The sequence below is a fragment of the Alligator mississippiensis genome, chromosome 5, assembly GCF_030867095.1.
Source record: "Alligator mississippiensis isolate rAllMis1 chromosome 5, rAllMis1, whole genome shotgun sequence".
Classification (NCBI taxonomy): domain Eukaryota; kingdom Metazoa; phylum Chordata; order Crocodylia; family Alligatoridae; genus Alligator; species Alligator mississippiensis.
The window spans coordinates 131433644-131446018 of record NC_081828.1 but is presented as its reverse complement, the minus strand read 5'-3'; the positions used below and the strand labels follow the sequence as shown (position 1 = coordinate 131446018).

Below are 12375 nucleotides of genomic sequence, written 5' to 3'. Positions count from 1 at the left end.
CCTACACAACACTCCTATCCTGGTTTTTTTCATTAGTTGTCCCAAGTATTTTGTTGTCTCATCCATCTGTTAGTCCCATACATTAGGTGCTATTAGTTAGCCACGTGGGCCTCTGGGCCCACAATAATTGAGTAATACAAATAGTCAGGAGCTTCTGAGGCCCAGCCAGTTGGTATCTAGAGATACTAGCCCCTTGTGCCAGCTGGACTGCTGCAGCAGCCCTAACCTAGAGTGGTCCCTGCATCCTCTACCCACTGTAGCAGTCTGGCAGTGAGGGCTGCTGCTGGACTGTGACCTGCTGCCACCTGTGACAGCATCAACCCCCTTGGACCTGTGGCCCCATGGCTGCATCCCTGCCAGACTTAGACTGGGGTGGCAGGGGAACTGCAGCAGAGTCTCCTGAATGTCTGGGCCAGCTGTCAGTGAACCATGGCTGCACAGTTAGCCTTCGTATGGCATTGCTGTCATGTCTTCTGGTGTCTCTGCTCTAGTATCTGAGCAGCTATCACCCAGAAGATGTACTCGTTATGGTGGCCCACTTTGAACTGTTGAAGCGTGTCCTTCTGGCTCCAAATGGCCAGGAGGTCAGCCACATTGTCTGCCCTCCAGCTGGATTCCCAGTGCTGGCCTTGGGTAGGCTCCTTTTCCTGGGTCCCACCACTTGCCTCACCAACAGGGATCCTGATGTTCCCTATTTAAAAACTGCAAATACTCCAATAAAAATAACAAACAAACAAATTCTCTCATTAAAATGCCCAAAATCCATGTTCTTCTGTGATTAAAATGAAACACCACTCTATATAAAGAGATCAGTTGGGCAATGTTTTATTGCTATATTTACAATGTTAAAGCAATTTTGAAGCCTACCAGTGCCTCTAACATCATAATAAAATGAATTCTAAATAGCTGTACACTTTGGTGTTTGCTTTTGGTATTTTTTAATCACAGAAAAATCAGAGCTGCCCCTGCCCCTTTTGCTCACTAGGATGTGGAGAGAGCTGTAACTGGACCCACAGCTGCTTTGTGGCTCTGAGCAGCACTGATATGCCAGTGCCCTGCCCCGCCCATGCCCTTAACCCATATTCCCAACCCATAGCCTTGCCAGTGCCGCTCACTTCTGATCTGCAGCCCTTGCCTGACCCCACTAGGTCCCTCCTAGCAGCAGCTCCATCCCAGCACCAGGACATGAGTCCAGCTGCAGCTGTTCCACCTGCTGCCTTGCAGCTCTGAGCAGTGCCAGTCCTTACTGTTCTGCTCCCTGCACCTGTGCCCAGGCCCCAGCAATTACCTTGTCATTCTTGGGAAACCCTTGACTAGGGCTCAGGGCCTGGGCTGAGCAAGCCCCTTCCCTTCCAGGCTGGCCTCCCCCTGCACGGGGGAGCAGGGCAGCTCTAAGCCTAGCTCTGGCAGCCTTTCCTACCCAGAGCACTCCCCCTTCCCTGACCCTCATGTCTCCATCTCCGTCTCTGTCCCACACACACCCCTCCTGCCACCTCCAACCTTCCCCCCAGCCCATCAAACCCCCCCAAGTGGTTCCTGCCTGCATGTCCCAGCACAGGTGTGGTCATGGGACAGGGCCACAGTGTGGCAGTTGCCCCTGCAGCCACGGCTCCTGCCAGCAGGTTTCATCCCACATGGCAACTGGGCATGCAGGTTGTGAAATTTCAGGGGGGGGGAAGGAAGGGGCGTGGGGTTTGTGGATGGGTGTAGGATTCATGAATATGGGGTTCCCGAGTGGTTCATGAGGGGGTTCATGTGTGTGGGATTTGCAGGGGAGGTTTTGGGGGGGGGGGGTCACCACATGCCCATCCACCTGCCCCCCCACAGCATGCAGCAGCAGCCAGAAGCAGACCCTCGGGGCTCCCATGGCCCACTTCAGGCACAGTCCCCCAGCAGCAAGCCATACCACCTGACACCCAGGGGCTACACACGGTGCACGAAGCCAGCCCAGCCCACTGGCGTGCAGCTTCAAGCAGGATCAGGCTGCCTCCTGCCACCACCTGGGGCTGTGCACCATTGGGCTGGGCCAGCTTCTGCTTCCACATGGTGGGCAGATGGAGGTAGGAGCTGGCTTGCTCTGATGTTGTACAGCTCCTGAATGCAGTGCCAGGAGCCCCAGGTGGTAGCAACAGTCCAGCAGGCTGGACCGGGTCCATGCACCATGTGTAGCCCCCAGGTCTCAGGCAGCACTGCACATCGCTAGTGGCTCTGCCCACAGCAGGCCACAAGCACCCTGAGGACTCACTGCTGGCTGCTGCCACCAGGGGCAGTGAGGGCTCTGTGCCATAGGAGTGGGCAGGGGACCCACACCTCCCACACCTATACCTGCCCCACCGCCCTCCACGTCCCTGCTTGCCAGGAACAGACCCTGGGTCTCAGGCAGCTCCGAGACACTGCTGCCAGCATTGCCCCACTTCTATTTGCTCCAGCATGCCGAGGCAGCATTCTACAGTAGCAGGGACACACGGCAGACAGAGACACTTGGGCTGGGTGGTAGACTGTCTCTGTGGAAATCTCAGCCTCCAGCTGTTTCGGGGCATGCTCCAGAATCATGCCCTGCACCACTTTTTTCCAGCCTACTGATACTGGGATTTCCTGGTATCAAACTTAGAATCTGTGCTGCACATATGCAATGCATGGAACATTTTTTCATTCCTAGCATGCCTCCTGTGGCATCTCAAACTGCTTTGAGACACCACAACAAGGCTTCTCAAGGCTTTGTGTATGGTCAGATTCAGTTCCATGTTGATATTCAGTTTTGTTTCATTGACTCCTGGACTACAATAGATTTAAAAATCTAAATTGCATTGCGAAGTTGACCTCCTCAATGCAGTTGCAGTTGCGGCCAGCATCACAGCAACTGCATTGAGGAAGTCAACTCACAGCTTCAAAGTTGATGCCACCATACAGGGTTCAGCTTTCTAAACCATGATCCATACTTCTAGGATAGGACCTTGCTGGGACATGACAGTCTACATCTCTCTCCAAAAGGTAAGAGTCTGTTCTCTTACATGTTCCACAGGCTGTGGAAGCAGGGGGTGACCACCAAGGAAGAGTATACCTGCTTGGCTCGCGCTTGCAGGGAAGCAGTGAGGAAGACTAAAGCAGATACAGAACTCAAGTTGGCAACAAAGATTAAGACTAACAAAAAGTCCTTTTTTAAGTACATAGGGAGCAAGAAGGCGGCACAGGGTGACATAGGACCTCTACAGAATGGACTAGGGCAACTCATAACAGATAGGATGGATAAAGCGGAGCTTTTAAATTATTTCTTTGCATTTGTGTTCCTGGAAACAGATACAAACACACTTCCCAATAAGACTTTAGTCTGGCGTGAGAGAAATACCAATCCATCTACAGTTAGCGCTGACCTAGTGAAGGAGCACTTGGAGGGGTTAGACAGACTTAAGTCAGCAGGCCCCCAATGATCTTCACCCAAGGGTACTAAAGGAACTGGCCAGTGTCATAGCGAAACCACTGGTGCAACTGTTTGAGCACTCATGGTGCTTAGGGCAGGTCCCAGAAGACTGGAAAAGGGCCAATGTGGTCCCTATTTTTAAAAAGGGGAGGAAGGAGGACAAGGGTAATTACAGGCCAATTAGCCTCACCTCTATTCTTGGCAAGACCTTAGAAAAAATCATAAAGGATCACATTTAGTGGGAGGCCAGCAGGTAATACAATGTTAAAACTGTGGGAAACCAGCACGGGTTTATAGCAGGCAGATCCTGCCTAACCTGGTCTCTTCTTATGACCAGGTCACAAAGTGCTTAGATGCAGGGGTGGAGATAGAAGTTATTTACTTGGACTTTAAAAAGGCTTTTGACAGTGTTGCACCCAATTCTCACAAGCAAACTGAGTAGCTATGATGTGGATTTTTTCACAGTAAGGTGGGTGAAAAACTGGCTTATGGAACACACCCAGAGACTGGTGGTGGATGGGTCAGTTTCTCCCTAGAGAGATGTGGGCAGTCGTGTTCCCCAATGCTCTGTCCTTGGACCAGCACTGTTCAATATCTTCATCAGTGATTTGGATGAGGGTGTTGAAAGCACTCTGTTCAAATTCACAGATGACACCGAACTACAGGGATCAGTAAACACACTGGAGAGCAGGGAGTGAATTCAGGCAGATCTGGATAGACTGGGGAAGTGGGCGGATCAGAATAGGATGCAATTTAACAAGGATAAGTGCAAGGTGCTGCACCTGGGGAGAGAATCTCCAATACACCTATAGACTAGGAATTACCATTCCAAGTGCCACAGCAGTGGAAAGGGATCTTGGAGTCATAGTTGATGCAAAAATGAACATGAGTTGCCAATGTGATGAGGTAACAAGTAAGGCTAACCGCACTCTTTCTTGCATTAGCAGGTGCATCATGAGCAGGTCTAGGGAGGTGATACTTCCCCTCTATGCAGCATTGGTGAGACCGCAGCTGGAGTACTGCGTCCAGTTTTGGGCTCTGAACTTCAAGAGGGATGCGGATAACCTTGAGAGGGTTCAGAGGAGGGCTACTCGTATGGTTGAGGGCCTACAGGTAAGCGCTTATGAAGACAGACTGAGGGACCTGAATCTCTTTAGCATCCACAAGAGAAGGATGAGAAGAGATCTTGTGGCCGTCTATGAACTCATCATGGGGGGGTCAGCAGGGAATAGGGGATACTCTGTTTACCAGGCACCCCTCAGGATTACTAGAAATAATGGTCACAAACTGAAGGAGAGTAAATTTAGATTGGACATCAGGAAGAAATTCTTTACGGTGAGGGTTGCCAAAGTATGGAATGGACTTCCAAGGGAGATGGTGCTTTCCCCTACCTTGGAGGTGTTCAAGAAGAGACTGGACAAGGAGTTACTTAACCCCAGAGCTCTTCTTGCCTAGAGCAGGGGGTCGGACTCGATGATCTACAAGGTCCCTTCTGACCCTAGAAATCTATGAAAAACGTGGTCATTCATATTCACTGGATATTCATTCTCCAGTACAAAAGTTAAGTTTTCACTACTCTTGACTCCTCCTAGCCATCACATATGGGAGATGGAAATCATTGCTTTTGGTGTCAGATCCACCTTGGACTGCTTCCAACTATATGGCATCTGAGCAAAGCCTGCGAAGGCAAAGGGATTTGTGCAGGGACCACTGAGGGCACAATTAGATCTTAAGAACTTGCATTACTAATGAAGATACAACATAAGGAAAGAGAGGTCTTAGACCCCAAGTTTAGTTTGCAGAACTGGCAAATACATAAATGACCATATTACTTGTAAATAAAGCCCACTGCTATCCAGTAACACAGGCACAAACATGAGGCCATAATTCTTGAGTCAGTTTTTTTAATAATACATCCATATGTTAAGAACATCAATAACATTACAAAGAACAAAGGAAGTTGCTTTGTTAACAGTTGCAGAAATATATGTTTTCTGCAGGGTGAACCGTCAGCCAGTACTAATTATGCCTAGAAACATAATGACAGCCTAAAGATCAACACAGCTAAGCCACAAATTTCTAAACAGTTCTATTAACTACTTTGTTTAGATATGGCATGAAAATTATAAATTTCATGTATTTTTTTCACCCTGGCAAACACTGATTGAGTGGGAGATCATGTTTTGAAAATGATTACTGAAAGCTTCATCTAAGAGTACTTAACACAGGTAATTGTTTTGCATTCTTATAATAATTAGACTGAGTAAATTACATTAGAAACAGAGAGAAGCTGGGAAATGTGCCTGATTTTTTCTGCAATGAAGGGAAATCACTATTAGGTAAGATAAACAACTTCCAAATGTTACAAAACCCTCAAATTCATATTAGAATCAATTCAGTCAGTCATTTTCCCCTTTTTTACCACAGGACATGCTTCTTTAGGCTAGTCCAGCTACCCTGTTTTCTGAAGGAGCATGGGCGACTGGTGCCTCCCAAGTCTAGGGGGGCACCAGATCGCCAACCGAGGCAGGGGTCTCCCAGCAGCCTATTGCCAAACCAGAAGTGCACTTCCAGTTTCATGGCTGGCGCTTCCAGGGGGTGCACAGCCAATCTCAAGGGGTGCACGTGCACCTGCGTGCACCCCCTATGCATCGCCAATATGAAGTAGCACAATAAGGGCACCAGTAGCAGCCCAGTATCTTTTCATAGCTCCACTTTCAGGCCAGATCCAATTCACATAAAAGTCAATTAAATGATCCACAACTGCCTTCATTGGGAGCTGGATCAAAGCCTAAACAAAACTGCAGAAGTCACACAAACACGCTGATGCTAATTACATTTATAAGAATATATAAAAGACTTAAGCACTCCATGCACATTTTACAGCGCTGCAATTTAGAGCACTTTTTAGAGCACTATAAAGTTATAGTGCTTTTAAACATGATAGAAGTACAGTGTTTGATGGGGGGAGGGCTCTAAATCTCCCTGCACTTTCCAGGATAGGAAGAAGGAGACACTCTACAGCCTTCTGAGGCTTCTCCACCGGTCAGAAATTTGATCAGCATACAGAAAGTAGTTAAAGCACGGTAGGCTGCTAAACTGCTGTAAAACACAGTGCTTCAAACTTAATACTTCATTTAACAGCGATTTATATAAAGCGCTATACCCACTTTTAAAGTGCTGTAAAGCGCACTTCTTTTAAGTCATGGCGATAAAGCGCTTTAAATGGTGAAAAAAACAACTTCAGTACACGTTAGTTACCATCAAAGGCAAGCCTAAGGGCAGCAAGAACAGCAGAATCCCACACCACTGGCTCCAAAACTGCTGGAAGGGAATAAAAGGCTGAACAAGCACTTTGTTGAGCTCGTCTGAGCCCAATAACTTCTTGCCCATGGCAGGAGACCGGACTTGATGATCTAACAGGTCCCTTCTGGTCCTTCGATTCTATGATTCCATGAAAAGCCAGCCAACGAAGTAACATTTTCCACCTTCTCCTGAATCTGTGGCTGTCCCTATAGACTGCTTTGCGGCTTGGGTTTAATATGTTGTGACGGTCAAACAGGTGAAAAAGATTTGCCTCAGTCTCCCCTGGCACTCATGTGCAAATTTTCATGGACTCCGGAATGGAGAAGCAGTGGTAAAACATGGCTCAAGAATTACATACTGAAGGGGCAACCTAACTGTCATGACCCAATGATTGTGTGCGCGCTTCGGCACTGCAGAATTATTTCCCGCCACATGGAGCCTTCTTTGCACGGTGTAATTCTCAGCTGCAGAGAGAAAACCCCGGTGCAAAGGAGTTCTCGCCACTCGCATGCAAATTTGTACCCCATTATTGGCTGATTCTAAATTATTCCCACGTGGTGGCTAGCGATTGGCTTGCTAGCCGTATAAGAGGCTTGAGCAGTTTCCGCCCAAGTCGGAGATCTCCGAGAATCTCAGGAGGATCCTGAGAACCCCGATTCTGAGAATTCCGGGAGAAATCCTAGAGAATTCCAGCAAGGAGTCCACAATTACCTCGTGGATTTCTACGTAAATCTCGGACCGAATGGTGGTTTGATCAGCCATCAAGAGTCTCTCCCCGTCACCAAACGATCCCTGACATATCCATGCCCTGCGCGCTCGTGGAGAGTCACAGCTCGGACTCTCGTATCGGTTCAGAGAGCTCTCGTCGTTCGAGTTTTCTTTTTTTCTTCTTTTCCTCTATCTACAACTGTAACCAAGCAAGTTTTCCTGCCTGCACCGCAACCATCTACGGTGTAAGTAAAATAATCTTTAATCAACCTCCACGCGTCAGTGCCTAATTCTAGTCCGCCGTGCCGACTTCCCCGGCCCACGTGCCCGGGCTGCTGGCCACAGCCCCTCGGCTCCAACACTAACTAGGACCCAGTACGTCAACACTGCAAGTTAGCCAACTCAAGGTGAGAGAGCAGTGAAGACATGGCAACTTGGGTTTTAATTCTGGTTAGCAGCACAAATTGAATCTCAATGTCCTCTATAGACTTGAACTCAAACAGCTAACCCGAGTTAAACCCCAAGTTACCATGTCTTCACTCCTATTTGAAACAGAGATTAGTAGCTTAAGTTGACAAGCCAAAGTTAGAAATGAACTGTTTTGGTTTTTTTTCAATTAAGAGACATCCTACAGGCTTCCCCTCTGCCAGCATGTCTGAAACCTCCACAAGTTGTTTTTTTTTCTCATGCCCTTTGCAGATGCACACGTGACCGCAGCCCACCCCATGCACTGCACTTCAAAGGTGATGTGCCAGGAATGTGTCCATATCCTGCTTAACCCTGACAAGAAAAGGAAAAGATAGCTTCAGCTGCTATGAAATGCGGCCATCTCTTTTGAGAGTAATGATGAAGCAGCTGTTGAACATGTAACAACTGCAGGGAACTAATTAGGCTAAGAAGATGTTCTGTATATTTTTACATCAGATAGATACACTTATGAAAACATAAAAAACCAAAATATAGTTTATTGCCCCCAAAGAGTTAAACTGCATTTGGAGTGGGAGAGAAAGGAAGTATAAATAAAATAACAAACCAAGGAGATGAGAAAGGAAGTTTAGGCAAGATATGGGGAGAGAGATTCTACTTTGAAATCCGTTTAATTAACATCAGGAGAGAAAAATTATCCTAATATTTTGATTCTAGGAAATGCTGGGTGTTCATGTTCAATTTTTTTCCAGCTGGACCTTCTCTTATTTTTTTCCCCTCCTGCCCCCTTTCCTAGCTGCCAGGAAGTATTTCCTTGGAAACCAGCATAGCAAAGGATTTTTTTTTTCCCCTTTTAGTTGTAAACGCTTCTTCATGACACACACACTTTTTTCTTTGACTTACCTGTTTCTCAGCTCTTTTGTTTTTCCTTATTTTGTGAATAATTTAATTCCTCCAATATTTTTTGCAGACCAGGCTCCATAGAATAAGAATGCATGAAATGTATAACTCCAAACATAGACTTCATAAACATTAGGGGCTGGAAGGGACCTCAAGAGATTATCGGGTCCAGCCCCACCCCCGCCATAGGCGGGAAGTCAGCTGGGATCAAGTCACTCCAGCAAGAAATAAATCCAGCTGTTAGGAAAACACATCAGAGCAAAAGCAGGAGTACAGCAAAGCAGTCATGATTTAGGAAAGCATTCAAATATTTTTGTAGCATTTTACATTATCTTAGTGGCAAAAATATGTAGAATAAACAGTTAGCTTGGATTCAAATTTCAGATTATCCCCACACCCACAAAACAGTTTATAGCTCACAGGCTTCAATGATTTGATTAAAAATACTTATTTTCCTAAGATTTTTTTTTTTTTTTTTAAGATTTTCAGTAAGTTGTGTGACAAACATGCTACTACCACGGTATCAAAGTTTTTCCAGATCTAACCACAGAAACATAAATTTGTCCTACCAGGTCAGCCCAATGGGCTAATATGTCTGGCCAAACAGTATGAAGGCAGAACTGGCAAAATGATTTGCCCCTTAGCCTAGCAATCACACATGGAAATCCCTACAATAAGAAACAGTAGTAAAAAATGGCTGAAGAGAAGGAGGAACCAGGGGACTTTAATGGTTGCAGTATACTCTCTCTAATGCCATGTTTCCCAGAGAAAGGTGCAAGAAACACCATAATGGAATGAAATTATGAAATAATTTTGGAATGATTTTGTGAATTTTAAAATTTATAATTTAATAAGTCATGGAATCATTTTGCCCATCTAATAAATGAAATGAAATAAATGTTTACTCCTTTTTTTAATAAGATACAGCCTTAACTCTGCTCCTGGTTTTGAAATCATCAGGGAAAACAGAGGGCATGGGGAAGTCAGGAACGCAAACGAATCTCGAACTCTGACCACATGTTCATTTGTGTCATTCCACTCCTTAATGCTCAGGAATCTGCTTTTAACCGGCAAGGCATGTGGCAATTTTCCCCACCCTTCAAACTGTGGGTGTGCAGGAAATCCACAAGTTCCATCCAGTTATTTGCATACCTTTCCAGCACCCCAAATAGCTTCTCATCTTTGACATTTGCTGCATCACAGAAGGACCCTCCCCAAGTCCTTCTAAGCAGCAAACCTCTTGAATCCAAAATCTGCCAACCTGTCATATACGGTCACTTGAAGTGGTCTTGCAGCCTAAGAAAGGGCAAGTTTCTCATATCTCTGACACTTCTGCAAGGAACCGCAGCTAATTATTCACAGTTCAGTAGCATTTTTCAGCGCTTCCCAGAGGTCTCATAACTATTTCATCTCATTAGCTTTTATGGTTTATTGCATAAAATGAGGGCACTTCTCCCCACAAATGGAATCAAAATGCCATGCTACAATACATTTCAGTGGTGCATGTAGGATCAATTCCTAGATTGGCGTGTATCAACCCGTGGGCTGCAACTCAAGACTGGGTTACAAGAATATATGAAAGGGGTGCAAACAAACTTTAAAAAAGGATTTTCTTTTAAAGGAAAAAAAAAAAAAGGGAAACTAAGGCTTTTCCCTAGCAGGCTGACAGAGTTCCAGCCTGCAAGGGGCAGCTTGGGACCCCCCCATGCCCCATTCCACACACCCACCCTCTGCCCCACACACTGGGGGGCTGGGGCCTGGGAGGAGTGGGTCAAGGGTGAGGGGCACCTGCAGGGCCAAGGGGCTGTTTTCTACTTAAACTATTCACTGGGTTGGCACTGGTCATTGGCATGGGTGACTGGTGCCTCCCGAGTCAGCAGCCAGCCAGCAAGCAAGCAGGGGGGGCCCCCACGGCCAGCTAGTGACCAGGAGGGTAGGACTGCAGAGATCGCTTCTCCTGGTGCCCCCACTGCCCCGCCAGCGCTCTCAGAAGGGGCACCAGCGCTCTTGCCAGCTGCCCCTGCCCATTGCCCAGGCTGGGAGCGCTGCTGTCAGGGGGTGCACCAGTGCTCTCAGGGGGTGCACATGCATGCACCCCCTACACATAAACACTGATGGCCAGTGGTGACAAATGGGTCCTGCTACAAAAGGGCTGAGAAGCACTGTCCGAGATGACTCAAGCAACCCGCTGCAAATCACCTGCCCAGCCATTTCAAATTCATAAATCACTTTTAAAAGGTCCTGATCCTCCCTCTGCCAGCTGAGTTTTCCCGTGCTCCCTATCGTGTGCCCTTACCCACGTCAAGTGGGAAACGTGGCAAAAGTCCCCTTCTTTCTCTTTCCAGGCAGCAGCAGGGGAGATTGGGCTCCCGCTCCGCTTGCCCAGGGGAAACGCGGCTCTCCGCCGTGCTGGCACCGCACCGCTACCGACCTGCTCACCCTGCAGCACCCTCCGCCTCCGCTTGCACTGCGGGCCGGGCAACTTACCCCGGCTCCGGGGGGCCAAATCCGGAATCCGTCCGGGAAAGACTTTTTACCCCCGTCTCCCCAGAGGAAAAAGACCGTGCGGACAAAGCCACTTCGGCGGGCGGGGAGGAGAAAGCCCACCGCCGCGGGAGCGGGCTGTTGGGAGCGCTGACAGGGGGGTGCCCAGGCCCTGCCCCCTCTGCCCCGCACCCAGGCGCTGCGCTGCCCCCGGCCAGGACGGCGCGGACTCCCGCCGCCCTCCAGCCCGACATCCCGCCACCTGCTCCAGAGCCGGGAGCCCTGCCCTGCTCAGCCCCAGCCCCGAGCTGGCTCCCGGTGCCCGGGTCTCCCCGCCTGGCGACGCAGGAGCATCCCGCCTCCCCCGGGAGCGCCCGGGCCCGGGCCAGGGGCAGAGGGTGCCTCAGGGCGAAAGCGCGCGCGCCGAAGGGGCGGTGGCAGCCCCGCGGGAGGCTGGCCCCGCTCACTCACCCGGGTGGTGCAGGTAGGGGCAGCACGGGGGCGCCGGCCCCGCGCCGGGAGGCAGGGCAGGGGGCGCGGCGGCGGCGGCAGCGGGCATGGTCCGGTGGCCGCTGCCCGGGATCTGCGCAGCGCCGCCCCGCCCCGCCCCGCCCCCGGGCCTGGCTCCACCCCCGGGCACCGCCCCGCCGGACACAGCAACAGGGGCGGGAAAGGTACGGCGCGGAGCTCGGAGGAGACTGGCGTAGGACCGAAGAGCGAGAGAGCGGGGCACTGGGAAAAAGAAACTCCGGTGGGGAGAGACGGAGAGATGATAGGTGATGGGGAGACAGGGAGAGGATAGAGAGATGAGAGAGAACAGAAAAGTAGAAAGGAGAGAGAGATGAGCGAGGGAGGAGAGAGAGAGAGAAAGAGGATAAAAAAATTAGAGATGGGAGAGAGAGACATGATAGAAAGAGAGATGATAGAGAAACTGGAAAAAGCAATAAAGAGAATAAAAACTGGGAAAAGAAACTCATGGTGTTCAAGGAAACATATCTCTCTTGCTCTACACCCCCCCCCTATATAATATGACGTATATATCTCATATATACGTTATGTATTATATAGATCTACATATATAACGTTCCCTTGAACACCACAGGAGTTTATTTCTCCAGTTTCTATATCTATAT

The 12375-nt window shown here is 48.8% G+C and overlaps 1 protein-coding gene across 1 annotated transcript in view; it reads right to left on the bottom strand.

Annotated features, from left to right (window-relative positions):
* The window catches only part of DCLK3 (doublecortin like kinase 3), a 59225-nt gene extending 47414 nt beyond the window's left edge, over window positions 1–11811 (bottom strand). The window contains exon 1 of the mRNA XM_014602484.3: window positions 11714–11811. Within this exon, the coding sequence (XP_014457970.2) occupies window positions 11714–11801 (88 nt within the window). The 5' untranslated portion in view covers window positions 11802–11811. The remainder of the gene's footprint in view (window positions 1–11713) is intronic.
* Window positions 11812–12375: the final 564 nt, after the last annotated feature.